General features: G+C 35.3%; 2 protein-coding genes across 3 annotated transcripts; both read left to right on the top strand.

Moving 5' to 3' along the window:
* Window positions 1-11554: 11554 nt before the first annotated feature.
* On the top strand, window positions 11555-13222 carry LOC148572296 (uncharacterized). The gene is made up of 2 exons (XM_088507444.1): window positions 11555-12444; window positions 12541-13222. Exons 1-2 carry the CDS (start codon window positions 11555-11557, stop codon window positions 13220-13222), a joined length of 1572 nt encoding a protein of 523 aa, XP_088363570.1.
* A 2296-nt stretch (window positions 13223-15518) lies between these two features.
* LOC107630889 (Amidase family protein) lies at window positions 15519-20161 on the top strand. Of its 2 annotated transcripts, XM_021119253.2 has the most exons (13): window positions 15781-16112; window positions 16360-16407; window positions 16734-16835; window positions 16908-17132; window positions 17245-17327; window positions 17460-17560; window positions 17888-18011; window positions 18092-18246; window positions 18452-18588; window positions 18669-18839; window positions 18959-19183; window positions 19454-19687; window positions 19834-20161. In XM_021119253.2, the coding sequence occupies exons 1-13, from the start codon at window positions 15930-15932 to the stop codon at window positions 19972-19974; spliced, it is 1929 nt and encodes a 642-aa protein (XP_020974912.1). In that variant the 5' UTR covers window positions 15781-15929; the 3' UTR covers window positions 19975-20161. The 2 variants fall into 2 exon arrangements, with proteins under 2 accessions (XP_016189655.1, XP_020974912.1); XM_016334169.3 differs by lacking the exon at window positions 16360-16407 and having other exon boundaries at window positions 15519-16112.
* Window positions 20162-20852: the final 691 nt, after the last annotated feature.

The raw sequence follows: 20852 nt of genomic DNA, 5'->3' as shown, positions 1-20852 counted from the left end.
ATTTTTTTTAATCGACCACTGTAAGGTATGGAACTGATATTCATTAACGTTGTATATCGGGTAGCTAGTGGCCTTATTCATTGGGCCCCAACTAAGTGTAACTAGTTCTGAATCTGTTGTGTCAATTAGTTGGACGCTAACGCATTCTCTGAACCAACGTGAAAAATTGTTCAATGAGGTCTCAGGATTTGCCTCTGGAATAATCTATATGATAGAATAGGATAATAAAGTTTTAATTAGATTAAGAAGCTAGTATCTTATTGATTACAATATTTAGGAAGACTTAAAAACCTCGCATGAGGTAAGGTAAAATTTGGTCACAGTTAGGCAACACATGCAGATGTGCAGCATCGATTTCCTTCTGCTCTAACCAGTAGTCACTACCCGCACCCATTGCAGCTCCTTCTGGAAAAAAGATTGGGTATGTTGTTCCACTTGACGAGGATTCTCCCCTCTCATCGCTCCTTGCAACCATTGTTCTACGTGACTCAACATGAGACTGAAAATAGAATTAGCAAAATGCGAAAGTTTCTTTAGCTAGGAATGCTTCGTAAATGTTGCTCTCAATCTGAGCTCTATTCTTCATAGAGCGCTTGAATGAACCAATCATCCTCTCAAATGGGTGCATTCACCGAAATTGGACCTACCCATATTGTATTTCTTTGTACAGTAGGTGGACTGCTAAATGTTCCACAACGTCAAAAAAGGATGGAGGGAATATCCTCTCTAGCTTACAAAGTATGATGGGAATGCTCTTGTCCATGACTGTGAGGTCATTAATGTTAAGTTTTGTAGCACATAACTCCCTAAAGAACTCACTTATTTTTGTGAGGGATTTTCAGATGTTGGTTGGAAGTTCTCTGAATGCGACAGGAAGGACTCCATGAATATGTGACAGTCATGACTCTTTAACCCAGCAAGCCTACCTTGTGACACATTTGCACACTTGCCCAAGTTAGAGGTGTAACCATCAAAAAACCTTAATCCTCTAATCCACTTACAAACATTTTGTCTCTGCTCCTTCATTAGAACGAACACCGCCTTTGGTTTAGGTCACCGTCCGTTATCAAGTCTCCTTAAGTTTAAATCTGGACACCTTCAAATTTTCATCAAGTCTAACCTAGCCTTATTGTTGTCCTTTGTTCGCTCATCATCCATTATCATTTGCATGATGTTATCAAACACGTTTTTTTTTTAATGTGCATCACATCAAGACAATGTCGTGCCAAGTTGTCTTTCTAATAAGGCAACTCTCAACATATACTCTATTTAGTCCAGTTATGCTCTGTGCCATATCCGGAGGTCTCAGACCTACCCCGTTATCGATGATCCATGGAATTCTTTTGACACGCTGCCAAACTTGCCTACCACCCAACCTTACAAGTGCCTCTTCGTGTTCAGTTTTATTATTTTTGAACGAGTCCTTGTTGCACCGAAAATGATGATCCATGTCAAGGAATCTTTGGTGGAAATCAAACCACGAGTTCTTACCGTCATTCGTCAACCAAAATGCCTTCGTATCCTCTACACAATAGGGACATGTCATTCTGCTCGAAGTGCACCAACCTAACAACATGTCGTATGTAGGGAAGTCATTAATGGTCCACATCAATGCTGCCCATAGTTGAAGGTTTGTCTTCGTTGAAATATCATACGTTTGTACACCATGGATCCACAATTCCTGCAACTCGTCCACCAAGGATTGCAAGAAGACATCTATTTTAGCCTTTGGATTACTAGGACCAGGTATCTTGCATGTTAGAAACATGTATGGATCCTTCATGCACATTTCAAGACTCAGGTTATAAGGTATCACGACTATGAGCTAACAAGAGTAGGAGTTACCAAAATTGGAATTTGGTGTGAACCCGTCAGAGCATAAAGCTAGTCTAATGTTCTTGGGCTGACTCATAAATGTAGGATGGACTCGATTAAGGGCAAGTAGTGCATCTGTTTCATTGGAATTCTCTTTAACCAGCGTTTACCAATCTGTTCTCTCTCAACTTGGAACCTCGGTGATCTACAAAATCTGCATTCATTAAGCTTTGCATCCGTCTTGTATTACAGCATACAACCAGTCAAACAACAATAAACTTTCACTACATTTAGACCTAATTTCGAAACTAGCTTCTTTGCTTTGTAGTGGTTTCGGGGATGCCAGTTGACCCTACAGGTACCAGTTCGTGGCAAAGGGTGACCCACTTATCAAAAGACTCTTGGGTATGATTTGATTTCGACTTAATACTCATTATTCTAACACACGTAGATAACTCCGAATGAACGCATCCCTCGTACAAAGGTTTCGTAGCAAATTCTAACATATGATAAAATCTCTTCGCTTCCAGGTCAGACTCTTCTTCAACCTCTTCCAATTTCGTAACACTTGTTGCATCACACACCATCTCGTTGTATCTCTCTCGGTTAGCCTCCCAAATTATTTAATCCATGTTTAGGTCTCTCACCACCTGAACCCTCGTTGATTGACAACCAGACCTATTCAAATTAGAGGCAGACTGGTTAATTCCTTGCTCGTCCACTTCTCCGTGTTTCGTCCACATCCAATACCCATCCTTGAACCCATTACGGTAGAGGTGAAGCGTTATGTTTGCAGGTCCTAACCACTTATTTAGTCAATACTTTTGACACAGACACCTAGATACACCTTCAGAAATAAACAGTTCCATACTGAAGACATGCGCAACAAACGCATAAACTCCCTCAAAGAATTCAGGTTTTAAACCCCCCGACCATCGTTATCCCTCTTATACATCCATAGACGATTACTTGGAATTATATTGAAACACACCCTAGAATTCAACGATCAACGAAAATTATTAAATTTTTAGAAATTTTGGCAAAGTGTCCCTTATAATTAGAATCTCCCGCTGAATACATATTATCATTTTCTGACAAACCAAACATGTTCTAAAACAAATTAAACGAAATTTCGGTAGAGCATTTCCTTAATTCAGAGACATCCATCAAATAAACATAACAGTTTTCACAGAGAAAACAAATGTAGGCATAAATTAGAATAAACACAAATTCAATAACACATCAGATCCTAACCATTCTAGTGCATAACCCCTTATAACTCCACAATTTTACAGCAAATAAGGGTTTCAATAAGGTGCCTCTATGCGACCTTCTCCCACTTCCATCCTAAAACACTATTTTAGGAAATTTAAGTCCAACATAAAACTCAAATAATTGATTATAGTTAGAGATAGAAAACCTACCTAGAACACGGATACACAGAATACGGAAGAAGCAAAATCCAATTGATCTCAGAGAAATAGCACTGTCCTAATAAAAGAGAAAGCTTATTAAACTCACAAGGTGAAACTAATTAATTCAACAAATTACACAAAGTCTTCCAACAACGTTGGTCACTCTTAATCTCACTCTACTTAACTTACCTTAACTTAATTTAATTTCTATCTATATTAAATTAACATAAGAAATCCTAATCACAAATTTCGTTACTCTAATTTAATCAATAAGTTGATAATAAAATACATAACAAAACCCTAAACTCACAAAAAAAATCTGAAAAAACTAAAAACCCTAAACCAAATTGAACCCTAATCACAAACTTCATTATCCTAATATAATCAATAATTTGGTAAAATACCTAACAAAATCTTAAACTAAAAAAAAAATCTAAAAGACCTTAAAAATACTATACCAAATCCTAATCACAAACTTCACTACTCTAATTTAATCAATAATTCTAAAAAATCTTAAACTCACATAAAAATCTTTATATATATATATATAATCTCTGTTGGTGGCCGTAGGATGGTGGAGGCTAAGTGGTAACAAGAGACGGCAGTAGTGACGGCTACAACGCCACTATCGTTGACGACAGTGACAACTGCAACTGCAAATAGCGGCAGTGTTCCTAACGGCTCCAACAGTAATTGACAAGCTGTGGTAAAAAACTGTGGTCTCTTTTCTCTTTTCTCTACTGGCAGAAATAGACAAATTCATTATACTTAGTGAACCAAAACACTTTTCTGATTTATGACATCCAAAAATTAACAACAAATCAAACTTATTTGCATTGAACAGTTCAAAGAGACTCAAAATAATAGCACATGAGTAGAAGCCACCAAACCAATCAATCATATACAAATCTTCATAATTGTGGTAATATTTTTCTATTTTAAATCAATGACTAAAACAGAGCATCGACCAACATCAATATTGAAACCAACACAAAATCAGAACAGCATTTTCAGATAACCAATTACCAAATCAAAATCAGAATAGCACTATACCAAATCAATATTAAAATCAAATTAAAATAAAAGTAGCATTTACAGAGAACTAATTCCAAATCAAAATCACACAGCATTATACTAAATCAATATAAAATTAATATTAAAATAAAAACAAAACCAGAACAACATTTTCAGAGAACTAATTACCAAATCAAAATCATAAAAGTTGCATCACTCAATCACCTAGAATATTATCATTGAGATAACCCATCATTTAAACTCAGAGAACCAGTGACCAAAACAGGTAGCATTATACCAAATCAATATTCAAATCAAAACAGAAACCAAATCAATTAAACTCCAACAACAGTGACCATGGTTATAGCAAAATGGAGAATTCAAACTCAATGGAATCGAAAATAGAAATGAATTCAATGAAATTGGAAACAGAGATGGCTTACAATAAAAGAACGAAGCAGCAGCAACAGGAGAGGCAGCCCCCTTCTCTCCAGTCCATGATTCCGACGACCAGAGGCATGGCGGTGTGTTCTCCAATAACAATCGACGGCGGCAGAGGCTCCTCTTTTGGTGGCTACAAGCATGAACGACGGCTCCTTTCTACGGCCATGGTGACGGACCTTCGACGGCGACAGTGGAGATCAGACGCAACGGAGCTGGCGACACAGGCGACGTCTTCTTTCTCCCCTGCGAGCTTCCTTTCTCACGCATCTATTCTCCCTCGCAACAGCAATGACATCATGGCAGCAGCGTTGTGACGCGTTCGGCGGAGGCACAGCGACGGTGACACGACGCTGCAGCTTCGACGGCATTCAGATCCTCGGCGGCTTCAGATCTGACGGCGATGTGAAGGGCTTCATTCCTCTCTTCTTTTCCTCTGCTGTGTGTGCATGGGTTGAAATAGAAAGGGGGTGAAGGGTTGCGTGTTTCAGATGATGGGGAAAGGGAAAAATTAGGGTTTCTTTGTTTAAGATGGGAATTTAGGGTAAAATGGAATTCGGAATTTAGAGTTAGAAATTTGTTGTATCAAATTATTAATTGACTATTAATTATGTGTTCTTATTTAAAATTATAAGATGATATAATTAATTTTTTTATTCATAAAATTTAAAATATTAAATTACAAAAATATTAATTATTTAAATCAAATTATATAAAATTTTTATTATTTTATAATTATTAAGTTTTATAATTTAAATATATAAAATTATTCAATAATTATAAATTATATAAAAATTTTAATTCTAATAATCAAAATCTTATTATTTTTTAATTTTTAAAATTTTAAATTGTAAATAAGAAAATATTCAATAATTGTAAAGTTAGGTAAAACCCATAATTTATTTCAAATTCAGTTTATCAAAACTTACTTTAATTATCTTTAATAAAATAATTTCTAAAATCAAAGTCTCTAATAAATAAATTGAAATTAGCTTATAATAAAAAATTTTCAAAAATTCACTCATAATATTTGTTATTTATTTATAACAATAATTTTCGAGTTTTTACTAATTTAATATTTACAGAGAACTATTTTTATATGTATCTTTTAATTTGCATAATTATTTAAATATTAAAAAATTATTGCTTAATAAAAAATTATTGTAAAGGTTATAAAACTGTTCATTCAAATAGTCAAAAGAAACGGTTTTATTTTATTGCTATAACTTAATGAAAAATTAAACTTCAACAGTAACATTATAAAAATTGTTGTCTAAAATCATCTAAGGGAACGGTTTTAAAGTGTAGCAACTTTGGGAACGGTTTTTAAGCGTATGTTTTGTACAATTATTTAAACAACATTAAAAAACCGTTGCTTAAAAATAAATTCTAGTAACGGTTATAAAATCGTTCTTTAAAATAGTCAAAGAGAACAATTTTATTTTGTTGCTACAAAATGATGAAAAGTGAACTTCAACAGTAACACTATAAAAAACCGTTGTCTAAAACTATCTAAGAGAACGGTTTTAAGGCGTTCCAGATTTTGACGTTGCTAAAGTCCATATTTGTTGTAGTGGCTCCAGCGGCAAGAACATCCAACGATGGCGGCGGTAGCGGAATCTCCAGTGGATGGCGGCAACGCTGGCAGCTTCAGCAACGAGGAGAGACCACAAGAAGAGAGAGAGAGAGAGAGAGAGAGAGAGAGTTCTGAGAAGTGAGGGGGAGGGGTTCCGTTTGTAGTTAATCCCAATATTACCGTCGGATTTACGGCAGAACCTTCCGACGAAAAATTATTTAAACGCAGCGTTTGACTAAAATGAGTTACCGTCGGCTAAATCCGCCGGTACTCTTGGCGCCAAAAAAAAATATTTCGCGCCACTTCTCACAATCAGGTTTATAGTTAGAACATTAAATCCGACGATAAACAATTCGAGGAACCAAATATAGACTGTATTCAACGCAAAAACTAACGCTAAATCTAACGATAATGGATACCGCTAAATCCGACGGTATTTAACGTTTTTTTTTTTTGTAGTGAAAGTGAATGACGATTGATGCCCCTCTATAACCCTGATTACCGTCTATTTATTGTTGCGCAGTGGTAACTAAACTGTATATGCTATGGCCGAGATATGCACATGCACTATAAAGGTGCTGAAAACAGTTACTTGATAGAGCAAAATTTTCAATATTTAAAAGTTAATTTCGAGATATGGCGTCGTGTGTCTGAGTTATTTGAGTACGGATCAAAAATATTTTTTTAAAAATTAAATATGGACATGTGGTCCAATTGAGTTAAAAAAAATTTACCATTAAAATAAATAGTTAAAAATTATTAGATTATTTAATAGGTTAAAATTATCATATAATAAATTTTAAAATATACAACTTTACATAAATTTTCACCGTCCAGTTGTTGCAAATATGAAAAATCAAAAGGTCCAACTATTTTGGTACAAGATCATCATTGCTCATGGTTCCCCACCTATAAAGCGCCACCTGTATCACCGGTAAGAAGTGTGGCGATCCTCCATGACCCCCTTTTGGGTTTCGGTTTCTAAATCGTATACATTTGACTTTGAAAGTGAAATAAGTTATACAGAGAAGAAAGAGATATGGACCTTTTACTTGTTTTAGATGAGTAAATCTTTTTTTTTTTTCAATTATGATTAGTTTATTTAAATATTTATTTATTCAAAATATAATTTAAAAGCTTACACTATCCCACAGCGCTTGTCACCAAAAAAACTATCCCACAGCGCTTATGTAAAAGAAAATAAGTGGATCATAACAACAAACAACAACAAAACTTTGTTTCATTAGATAGGATCGGCTAAAAAAAAATAAGTGGATCATAGCAAATGACAAAATTTCTTCTCGGAGGAAGAACATAAATTCCCATCATTTAAAGACGTGCAATCCCGTCATTTGGTTTAGAACTTGGAAGTAAGAGACCATCAAGCAAACCTTTTGGAATTTACTAGAGCTAGCATGTTTAGGAAGTTAGCTGTTTTGAGAAAAATTAACGGAACTATGTTCAATTAATTTAGAATTGTGATCGTATGTTAATAAATTCGATATATACAATCTAACTATATTAGGAATATACTAAAATCAATTGTTAAAATTAATTATTAATACAAAATATATATTAAAAATGAATTAAATAACACATGTACTTATATACAAATATATAATAAGTGATTTTGATATATAATAATATTTTTGTATACAACCTAAGGTATCTAGATATGCATACATCCGAATCGAATATTACTTGATATACACGGCACAGCTCATAAGGGGAACTGATTTCACCTTAATACTAGTTGATAAAAATAAAGTGCATATATATATGAGTATTATTTGATTGACATATATATTTGAGTACAGGCACGCGCACCATGATCGTCTAAATTAGCAATTATATGGATAGAACTACTTGTCTCAATCTTCTCGTTTCTACATGATGGGCTACTTTTAGTTGTGATTTGTACTAAAAGAAAGGGATAATAATAATAGCTGCGGAAACAAGAGTTATGATCTCGGATGAGGTGTACTATATAAATATATTGGAAAATATTTGAAATCAAGAAAATGGAAGCAAGTTAGCAACTAATAATTAAAGAATCATTGACATCCAAAACAATATGAGCATTTGATGGATATAATATACAGTAGTCAATACACATAGGAACGTGATTCTCACAATACTACATACCTTGACTAATTAAGGTAACACCATAATCTTTTTACAATTACAAGATGGAAAAGTTTAGGGCCAGTAATTTTGTTAACTTTTGATCAGTATGTAACCAGCAAAGAAAAGTGAGTCATTAGATGAAATTTCACACCAATTTCACACCATTAAAACCATCATTGATGACTATTTGATGGCTACAAATCACAAAAGTTGCTGGCCTCCTAGCATTCCTCTTACAAGATATATACTAGCGACTTGAACACGAATAAGGATGATGGATATGATGATGAATAAAGATGTTGCTGCTTGTATTATATATATATACTAACCAGTGACGCAGGAAAAGAGTTTTCTGTGACTGCGAAACCTGACAAGTTGCTTTGAATCAGCAGCAGGGCCTCTAGTGGAATAGGACCTATCATAGAAATTTTCTCCAGTAGAATTATATCGGCGATGATGATGACTACCATAGTTCTCTGCACGAGCACGTTGACGATGATGATCATCATCAACAAGAACCGCATTATTATTGTGTATTGAAGTTTCTTGACGAGGCATGTTGATGTTGATGAAGTCGTAATCTAATAAAGCCCTTGCCGATGGAGAAAGACACTGGTATTGCCTCCGTGTTGTGTGTTTCTTGATTGCCCTATACATCATAGGCAGAAGACCTTCCATTAATTATGCTTCGAATTCTCTCTAATTCTGTGTTGTCTTTGATTCCTTCTTGCCAAAAAGATTAATGCTGATTCAACATATATATATCCGAAGGAAGCTTATAAGTGGAGAACTCTCGGCAAATAGTATGCGGGGTTAGGTAAGTTTGGATAGTTTATTATTTTTCTCAAATTTGTCACGTTTCCATGACAAAACGAAAAGTATCGTCACAACGATTTGAGTTTTGAATGTATTTCTATCAATTTTTAATTTGTAAAAACTCTTGACTCAAACCTTCATTTGATAATTGAAAGCAAGGTAATTATTAATTAGTATTTACTATTTAAGCAGCATTAGCTATTGGGGGAGCTAACAAAAAGTTGTTAAATGATTTTTTTTTCAATGTGAGTAACTAATTTTTTTAACCAACGTTCATTACAACTAGGTCAATTTTTTATTCTTCTTTTTCCCTTCTCTTTCTTTCTTTCCCTTCCGCAGTTTCTTGTTGCCTAACAGAATTGTGTTTGAAATTTTTGTTAACATAGTTACAATTTACAAACTATTAAGGCGGGCGACTTCTTTGAGCAAACTTCTCCAATTTCTGTGAGATTTTTTATTGTATAATAATAGAGTTTCATATTTAATTATTTAATTAATTAGTCAAAGATAATAATAATTGTTAACCAATGAAATAAAAGATAAATATTAGACCAGAAGATTAGGATGTAATAAAATAATATAATGATATGTTTATGAATTTAACAAAAGTAATTAATAATAATATATTAAAAATTGTCTTAATGGATGATACTTGATAATGCATCATAGAAATTTCCTTCTTTCTCTGCCTAATCATTTTTCTTCCATTTAAATTTGACTTTTTTGCACTAATTTGGAATTTACAAATTTAGGATGTAGACAGATAAACAACCAGATAATTTTATTTTATTCGCAAACACACTTTAAACCCTCCACCCGGTGGAATAGTAGAAATAATAGAGACCCTTCCAACACAAAATCCAGTGGGCGAAAAGGGCGGCAGAGGTGGCAGCTGCTGTGGTTTACATAATGCCTAAAACAAATCATATTAAATTTTACAATAATTAAATTGCATGTATGAAGAATTCTTATCTTGTTTATGGTTACATAATCATTTTATTTTATAACAAGTATCTTGCAAGATCTTATGATCTTATCTGCCTCTTAACAAGTAGTTTGAAAGGAATAATGTAATATTGTATGGAATGATGTTGACTCTTTCCGAAGATGTTAATAAGTTCCTTGATTTGCTTGGAAGCCTAGACATGCATGCTTCCATAGTTGTAAAATGACTTTGCAGGTAGTTCCGTGTATGGAATTCTTGTTTTATTTTATAGTCATGGGTATAAATTATGTATTTGGGTAACAAAGAATCTGACTAAGCTTAGTTTTCCCGTGCTTGCATGCAGTAGGGTTGTTGAATGGCTCAACCCGACTTTATGATGATAATCTGTCTAGCTTTATGAAACTTGTTGATCAGCTAGTTTTTTAGAGTCTAACTAAAAACCAGTTCTAGAAGTCAATTTCAACTAATTTAATTTATCTTAAAAAGAATAAGAAAAAAAAGTGAATAATATTTAGCTGATCCAAAAATTGATTTCTTATTTTTTATTTGAAATAAAACATATTTTGATACAATTTACAGTTTGATTATAGAATTGTTAAAATGAATTAAAAGTATCGGGGTCAGTTTTTTTATATGTTTAAAAAGACGAATTTTATATATAAAATTAAATATGTTTAAACTTCGAGCTAAACAAATTAAATCTGATTAACTTAAAAAATATCAAATTAAATGGGTAGTCCGCTTAAATAATTTTTAATATTTTTCTTAATTCGATGCAAACTAAAAAACCTTTACTAAAGGTTTTTTTGAGAAAAAGTATTATTTATTTGTCAAAAAATTCTTTTCTCAGCCTAAAATTAATTTTTTTATTTAATTAAAAATAAATAGATCAAACCATTTAATCTGTATGTCAGATTTATCATAAATGGTTCCAGTTTAAAATTTAAAATCTATAAACAAATAAAAAATAAGCAGATGATTCTATATAACTATGAGTTTAGGCTGACCGAATCTAAATGGGTCGAATTAATTCGTTTTACCATTCTGTTTAGTTAGGCTAAATTTATATTTAGATCAAGGAATTTTTTATTTTATTAAATAAAATAAATATAATATTTATCAAAATAAATATTTTTACGAGTATTTACCGATTTAAATTTTTTTATTTTATCTCGTTTACACTATAAACGAGATATGGCAAGTCAAGCTGACACGTATATATTTCGTTCATACTGTGAACGAGATATACATATATATATATATATATATATATATATATATATATATATATATATATATAAGACAAATATTCAACATCTATAAAAGGATGTGTAACCTTTAGTATTCTTCAAACACATTTCATATCCTTTCTCCATCTTCTTTTTCTCTCAAAAACAAAGTTGAATGGCCAGTAACAATTCATTCATAGTTGTGCTTTTTTATCTCAATTGTCGTAATAGTAATGGCGACAACGGGGTGACATTTGAGTGTCAGGATCCGATATTGTTTCGCACTCAGCCTGTGGAGACGTTGTCGGATTTGAAGAGTTTGATATTGAGCAAGTTCGGTGGGACACAAGAGAGGAAAATCGGAAGGGTGGCGTATAGGTTGCTGGCAACCATGAAAAATGGAGTCTTCCGATTTCGACTATTTCAACTTCATGGGGACGAGCATGTGCGACTGATGTTCGACATTCATGGGAGGATCATGTGTGAACAGGTAATGGAGCTGTCCGCCGAGGTGGGTCACGGTGGTAGTGGGGTTCCGTACACGAAACCTATGTGCAGGACGACTGACCTCTCGCACCACCGCCCATTCATGTCGCAATTCCGGAGCATGAGGCAGAGGAGGGTAAGGAGGAATCGGATGAGGATTACGTGGCGAATAGTGAGTCTTCCGATGGTGGCGATGAGGATGAATTTGTGCTGGAGACACCTGCAGGGGCTGTGCCGCACCATGTGCTGCCTCGCTCCACCTTACCCGATCCCGGCGCTATCGGCTGTGCCAAGTCACTATCACAGTCTAGATCTGGACGCCATGCATGAGAGGATCCCGGTTTCTGACACATGTGGAGTGGATTACAACCTAGACAGCGGTGTGGAGTTTCGGGTCGGACACAGGTTCAAAAGTCGAGAGGCGGTGCTTCAAGGTGTGAAGAACTACAGTATTCGCAGGAGTGCTGAGTACCGGGTGATCGAGTCCGACCGGTTAAAGTACCATGTGCAGTGCCGTCAAACCGACGGTGGGTGTCAATGGAGCCTCCGTGTGGCCCTTCTTCAGAATCTCGGATACTGGTAAGTTCAAGTTTAATTGTGAATTTGAGTAGTTTTGTATGATATGTTATTTTGGTTATAGATGTTGTGTAAGAATAAATTTTTTGTTGTGATTAGGGAGGTTCGGAGGTTCGGTGGACCACACAGCTGTCTGGCACCGACCATGTCTCAAGACCATCGTCAGTTAGATAGCAGTCTCATCTGCAGAGTCATATTGCCCTTGATTCAGTCCAACCCGTCTGTCAGTATCCCAATCTTGCAAGGTGCGATCCAAGCAAGCTATCACTTCAAACCCTCATACAGAAAAGTGTGGATGGCAAAGAAGAAGGCAATTGTACGGATCTACAGTGATTGGGAAGAGTCCTACAACAAGGTGCTGAAATTGCTTCAGGCACTGCAGAGCTGTATCCCCGGCACCATATGTGACCTACGCATCAAACCGTACTACGAAGGACACCTCATGGTGCACGACTGCTGCATGTTCGAAAAAGTATTTTGGGCTTTCCCGTCATGTGTCGAGGCCTTCAAGCATTGCAAGCTATTTGTCTCTGTAGACAGCACGCATCTGTATGGCAAGTACGGTGGAGTGTTGCTTATAGCGGTAGCGCAAGACGGGAACAGCAATATACTGCCAATTGCTTTTGCCATTGTTGAGTCTGAGAGCACCGAGTCATGGTCGTTCTTTCTTACTAATTTGAGGTGCCACGTCACCCCACAAGATGGCTTACTGGTTATATCTGAAAGATCTCAGGACATCAACAACGGAGTGCAGCCAGCGATATCTGTGACGCCCCGCTGAGCCGCCAAAGAAAGGGACTGATACGTCCAGGCCAGCACAGCCGAGCCCTAGGAAAACGATCTGCACTCGTCAAAGTCCCGGAGCAACGGTAGCCAACGAACATGCACCAGATTGTTGGACTTGTCGGTCATCAGATACCTTCCGATTAGTAACATGATATAACACTTGGCGTATTGTCGGAAGGTCTCGGGATCGTCTGTCTGAGGCATCTGGCGGACACGATCCCATAGCCACATGAGCTTCAGCGTGAAGGACTCCTTCCTCTGCTCCGCCTGCTGTGCTGCCACGGGAGGCCTGGCACCGAGTAGCTGCTCCACCAACGCCCATGTCTCCGTATGGTACCACCTACCAAAGTCATGGAGGCACCCCCGACGGGGTTATCGTGTGCGCGTAGGCCTAGGTGGTACGCCACGTCCTGCAGGGTGATAATGACCTCACCCCATGGGAGATGAAACGTGTGCGTCTCTGGACACTATCTCTCCACCAATACCGAAATCAGGAAATTGTCAAAAGTAAAATCTCTGAGGGGCACGGTCGCCGAATCTAGCCTCAGCCAGATACGGGACGATGGCGTCCGGTGGAGGTAAAGTATGGCTCATTTGCCGGGGCAGTAGGAGGCGAGGCCTCTGAAGAATGAAAAACAAAAATATTTTAGCCTTAAGAATACAATATTTCAACTTTCTAGCCTACACATGTCTCTACATTACATATTCAATAATAGGCAAATCCTAACTACAGCGTTATAAAAACTAACAACATAGCACAGGAATAACAGAGTTCCAAACTAATAATAATTATGTCATACCAACCTAACACAAGCGGATAGAGTTCTAAATTAAGCCTACAGACCTAACTCCTAAGTCATATACCAAACCAACGTTCTAGATCTTCATGACTACCCTAACAATGGCAACATCATTAAATTTAACAACCATAACGAAACCAACCTCGAAGTCAGCCGCCCCGGCATAATGTGTCGTCTCGTTCAGCCTGTTGATGTCCCCGTCATTCCTCGCTTGACGCGCCATCACCGCTACGGTCAAAGGTATAGTCAGAAATAGTTAAAAGAGGGGAGAAATTAAAGATGTTGACAAAGTCAAACTAGGGCCGAAACTAAGCTGTAAACGACCTATATATAGATGCGTACGGGCCATATTTCGTTTATAGTGTAAACGAGATGACAATGCGTATATCTCATAAGGAAATTTAAATCAGTAATTTCTCGTAAAAATATTTATTTTGATTAATATTATATTTATTTTATTTATTAAAATAAAAATTCTTAAATCAAGCTATATAATATTGCTTTTAATTTTTTTAGAACTTATTATTCAATTGTTGATAACATCATTAAATATAAATATAAATACATTAAAAAATTTATTTTAATATTTTTTTTATTAATTAAAGATTAATTAATAATACTTCTTTTAGAATAATGTTCTAATTTTTATATTGGTTTAAATAAATTTTTAAGTTTTTCTTTATAAATATTCGTTTTTAATTTTTGCTCTGTAAAATTTAAAAGTAACCTATTTCGATTTATAAAATACTATGCATATCAAAAAATAGCTATCGAGTAAATGGTCAAATTCATCGTTAGAATATCATTCAATTTTTAAATTGGTCTCAATAGATTTTTTAATCAAATTTGTCCTTCAAAAATTTTAAGTTAGTCACATTAGTTCTTCCGTCACTTTTATTGTTGACGACGACAAAATTTGCTATCGTAAGTTAAATGACACTACATTGACCACAATATACATCTAGCAATTTTAATTGACAACTAATATAATAAGTTCATAAAATTAAATGAAATCAATTTCAAATTGAGGAATTTTAATACCTCAAAGCTCCCTTCAATTTGGAATTCATTTGATATAATTTCATAAACTTATTGTTTTAGCATTCGATTAGGATGGTCAAATGTGTGTTGTGGTCAATGTGGTGTTATTTAATGTGGTACATCAATAAACTTTGATGTCGTCGAGAGTAACGGAAGAATTAACGTGACTAACTTAAAATTTTTGAAGAACAAATTTAATTTAAAAAAATATTTCAAAAATCAATTTAAAAAATAAATAATCTTCTAGAGATAAATTTAACTATTTACTCAATAATTATAATGTATTTATATTTAAATATATATAATTTTTAACTTATTTTTAATATATATTTCATATTTTAATAATATTATATACTTTCATTGATTTAGTGACTGAATTTTAGGACATACATGCATGCTACATGGTTGATTAATTTATTCATATTAACTTTTACACTTACCTTATCAAATGTTCTCCTCGAGTTGAGCCATTTGTGAGCTGAAATCGTTACAGATTTTCCTGAAACGAGAATGGGCTCCGGGATGCTTAGCAAGTCCATCCCAATCCCGTGGGTGATAAAGCCATCAACGACTTTTGAAACAAAACAAAATGAATTAACATTAATTTACTGGCTCCGAAGACTAAGACCACAAATGAAAATTGCGCTCATGTATAGCTAGCTCCTCATAAAAAATTACAATTTATTATTCGTTTGAATTAACTAATCATGGAACCAGCGGAAGAGAACACATGTTTTGAGTTTCAAGGTTTGACTTATTCACCGAGCAGATCAGATTCTAGTCGTACACAGAAAAGAAAACTAGCGGAAAGAAGATTCGGACTCCGAGAGAGAACGATATCAGAGTTCAGAGAAAGAAGCCATGCGGAAGAACATGTGTCCTGTTCAACCGCCTGCACCATCGACACGTGGATGCGGTGCCAGTGGCGGTTCTCACACCTTCAACTTTTCGGTGGCCTTAATAATAGCAACGGTAATGGAAGCATTTTGGTGCTGTGTTCTTGTTTCCGCTCCTCCCATTCTCGCCCTTCCTCACACAACCATGGTATGATACCTTTCTCACTCTTTCACACTCTCATACCGTTTCTTTTTGTTGAATTCAATTCTGTTTTCCTGTGTATACTTGCATTATTCCGTTGCTGACAAACCCCAGTTCTTTCCTTTTCCCCCGTACTAGTCCCATGCTTTCAAGTTTCAAACTCTTAGAATGTATGTAGAACATGTCAGTAAGAAAAGAAATACTAAGCTATGCCTTCTTGTATGGTTGTATTCCCTGACCGATGTAACGACAGGCGAAAACCTTAAAAAGATTGTGCAAAATGTTCTGTGATAAAGTTCAGGTTAGTTCTTTATTGCTTGACAATATGTGCAGCTATGGTGCTTGTCCATTTCATCTCTGCTCTGCCAAGATTGAATAGAACTCACCAAACACTCATTATGAATGTAAACCACCACCATCTTTAATTTGTGAATTTTGTAACTTTCTTCAGTTACAAAACTTTACTGTAATCAGTAATCACCTACCCTTAACACGAGAAAATAAAAGTAACCTTCAAAGTTTTTGGTGGCCAAGATTAAGGTTTTAACTTTTAACCGTTATAAGCATTCTTTTAGAAGTCGTTAATATTTATGTAGATGTCTCTTTTTGTTTTGGGTAATCAATCAGGGAAGTAAGAATCAATCACATCATTCAGAGACAAGTAGTAAACTCTCATGCCTAAGGCATTCCCTTGGTTTGCTTGATGCCAACTTCTTCATTGACAAGCAGGTATAGTTTCGTTTGACTTGGGAGTTTGATGTTACTTCAAAGGTTGGTGGTGGTTAATTCTGTTCCTTTTAGGTTGAGGAGATTGATAAGGCTGCGAAAGAGTTCAATGTTCCAATTATAGTAGCGGATCGGAAACTTGTGGCTTCTGAAAATGGGGGGTTGCATTACCCTTCTCCTTTAATTTTCAATGCTGATTGGGAATATCAACCATTACATTCTGAAAGCAAAAAGTTCGAATGTCCTTCCATCTCTAAGATACAGAGACCTGAATCTGAAGAAGATATTGCCTTTATGAGTGTAAGTGTTCCTTTGCTTAGGGACCACTAATTTTACCGATTATATATGAGATAAACATTACTACATGTTACTATTTCATGAATGCATTTTCTTTCCCCATGTTTCAAATCAGGTTCTTGAATTAGGTGCACTCATCAAAACTAAACAAATAACTTCTCAGGAGCTTACACAAATATTCTTGCGGAGATTGAGAAAGTAGTACTGGAATTCTAGCAACTGTTGTAATTATGTTGTATGTTGTGTTGTGTTGTGTTGTGTCAGGAGAATTCCAATAGCGTTGAAACTTATGTCTTCCTTCTTATCTTTGTTGCCTGGAATGCACACCAGGTACAATCCTGTTCTTGAGGCTGTGATCACTTTTACCGAAGAATTGGCACACAAGCAAGCGAAAGAAGCTGATGAATTGCTCAGCCAAGGAGTGTATCTGGGTACTAGTCATCAATTGTCATTTATATATGAGCTAATAGACTTCAAGTATTAGAAAGATCGATATGAACCAATGCATCATTGAGGAGACCTTACCATTCATATGAAGTTCTTTAACATGATATTTACCATTTCAGCAAAATCATTTGTAGTTCTTTAGGTTTGGCTGTCACGCTGTAATAGGCATGAGCTTCATTTTGTTTAAGCGTAGTTGTTGCAGCATATAAGTATTAAAATAGCACTTTGATACTTTATACTTTTTTTTGAGAAGTTGTTTAAGCACTGGAGTATTGAGAGATTTGTATTTTTCATATCTGAAATTGTTGAAGGGCCCCTTCATGGAATTCCATATGGATTGAAGGACATCATAGCAGTTCCTGAATACAAAACAACATGGGGTTCAAAATCATTCAAAAATCAAGTTATTGATATGGAAGCATGGGTCTATAAGAGGTAATGTCCATGGCAAAGTGTAAATCTACACTTGAATACCTACAACTCCGTAACTAGTTAACAGTACTTTTTCAGCACAGGTTGAAGTCTGCTGGGGCTGTTCTTGTTGCAAAGCTTGTTTCTGGATCATTAGCATATGATGATATCTGGTTTGGTGGCAGAACCAGGAACCCATGGAATATAGAGGAATTTTCCACAGGGTCATCTGCTGGTCCTGCAGCTAGCACCTCTGCAGGTACTGTTCCACCATGGTCCATGAATGACTGCTTTATTGTTAGTTTATTTCTTCCTTTGTGCAAGTTCTTTTCATTATAAGGTTTGTGCTATTAATTACAGTTCTCATAATGTGCTTAAGATTTCATTTTGGTTCCATTTGTTCTATTTTTCATGTCAATTATCAGTAATGTTGATGTCTTGAGACTTTGTTCATTGCATTACAGGTCTGGTTCCTTTTGCAATTGGATCAGAAACGGCAGGATCCATAACCTACCCCGCAGCTCGCTGTGGAATAACAGCACTACGCCCAACTTTTGGTACAGTAGGTCGAACTGGTGTGATGAGTATATCAGAAAGCTTGGTAAAACCCAAATTCTACGCTGTCCTTTTTGTGGTAGGATGCTATACATGCTGTAAACTAATATGTAATCTTTTCACTAGGATAAACTAGGCCCTTTCTGTAGATCTGCAGATGATTGTGCCATTGTATTGGACATTATTCGGGGAAGAGACCCTCATGATCACTCCTCAAAAGTTAGCTCCCTTGATGATCCATTCCATGTTGACATTACAAAGTTGACAGTTGGATATCTTGATGATGCTGAAATGGAGGTTTGTCGTTCAAGTAACTTTGTGGGCTTAATTGCCTGAAAAACATTTGCAGCTTTTGATTGTTGCTAGGATCATTCATTAAACTTACTCCTTTTTTTTTTCTGGTGACAAATATATAGGTTGTCCATGTTCTTGAGTCAAAGGGTGTCAAGATGGTCCCTTTCAAACTGAATTACACAGTTGATTCTGCTCAAGGCATCTTAAATTTCACAATGGATGTTGACATGCTGGCTCACTTTGATGAGTGGCAACGCTCAGGCCAGGATAATGTGTATGAAGCTCAAGAGCAGTGGCCGACTGAACTGCGCCGCGCTTGCGTAATTCCAGCTGTGGACTACATGCAGGTATTCTTATTTGGTTCCCTTGAATTTAACCAGAGATGCGCATATTTACTTACCTCAAGATAGAATAAAAACGGTAAACCTAGTGAAATACAAGATGAATGACTGAATTTCTTAAGCATTTTGATATAGTATTAATTATTTATCATGTTACTGAATGTGACAGAAAAATCAGGTTAATATGTGTTACACCATATCAAGCAATTCATATCATCCACATTATTTTTAGCTAAAATGTGCTGCCCATTTGGATTTTTCAATTATTGTATTCAGGCACAAAGAGCAAGGGGAAGGCTAATCAAGGAAATAAGAGAGTCATTAACCGTGGATGCTTTCATTGGCAATGCAACTGACTGGGAGAAAGTTTGTGTAGGAAATCTTGTTGGTTTCCCAGTCATAGTAGTACCAACAGGATTTACTAATATCTCCAAGCCACCACCTGGCGGCACCAAAAGAAGAACCACAGTTACCACTGGCATTTATGCTCCCCCTAACCGTGATCATATTGTAAGCCAATGATTCTAATCACTGTTTTAGCAACTTCTATGTTCTCTCTATCTCTTTGTATAATATATATATTTATGAATTTTGTTAATTAGTGTGCATTGAATTCCTTAACTAGTGTTGTAACCTGTAAGTGCACTTGTTTGCAGGCTTTGGCATTGGCAATGGCTTACCAATCAGTGACTAATCACCACAAACAGCGGCCACCTATGAATGATCTTGGCCCAGATGAAAAGATTTCTGATCCACCCACTGTTATCTACCCTGCCAGGGTTTTTGGCAGCCCTTGAGCATCTGATTCCACTAACTTGAGCACTTACCAATGCTACTGATTATAGAAAGGGGCAATACTTATTTGAGCACTTAGCAATGCTACTTATATGGATGTAATCATTTTACAGACACTTGTAAAAAGAAAGCCACTAGATCCATGCCCTCGAGCCTTGAGGAAAATATATATACTTTTTTTTTTGCTAATGACCAACAGCTGTTTTCGTTCCTATTACTCACGTTTGTCGTTGTTCGTGCGCGTTGTGATTTTAATGATGGTGGATCTTCCACCAAGTAAGAATTCTCAATTGGGGATTATTGGATACTGAAATTTTCAGAAATTCTTGCACGAAAAATTTTACTTTACATGTTCGTATGTAATTAATATTGTCAACCTGAAATTAATGAGGGGAACAACTTGGCATTGAATCTTTCACCGCCAAATTTATTCATACCTAATTTGTTTTAGGAACTATTTTAAGCATTAATATTTTATTTATTTCTAATAAAAATCGTATGTAAAAAATAGTGAATTTTTTTTATTTGATTTGTTATTTTTAGTGAATTTTTTACTAAAAATAAATTATTTTATCATTCATGAGTTTTAGAAGGGATGAAATTAAAAAAAAATTAGTCTTAGTTTATATATTTTAGTACTCTATATTTTAGTATTCTGTGAATACTCACTCTCTGATTTGCTATTTAGTCTCATTTTAATAATAAATACAAATAAAAAATTATTACATGCATATTTATATTTTTTATTTTATTCATCAAAATTATGATGCTATCACTATTATTTATCCAATCTATCAACTATAAAATACAAATAGTTTTTATTTTTTGTCATAAGACAACAAAGTTGCACAAATAAAAAAAAATTCATTTAGCTAGAATC

Source organism: Arachis ipaensis, chromosome B3, assembly GCF_059453495.1.
Source record: "Arachis ipaensis isolate K30076 ecotype BB chromosome B3, ASM5945349v1, whole genome shotgun sequence".
Lineage (NCBI taxonomy): Eukaryota > Viridiplantae > Streptophyta > Magnoliopsida > Fabales > Fabaceae > Arachis > Arachis ipaensis.
This window is presented reverse-complemented; position numbering and strand designations above follow the sequence as displayed.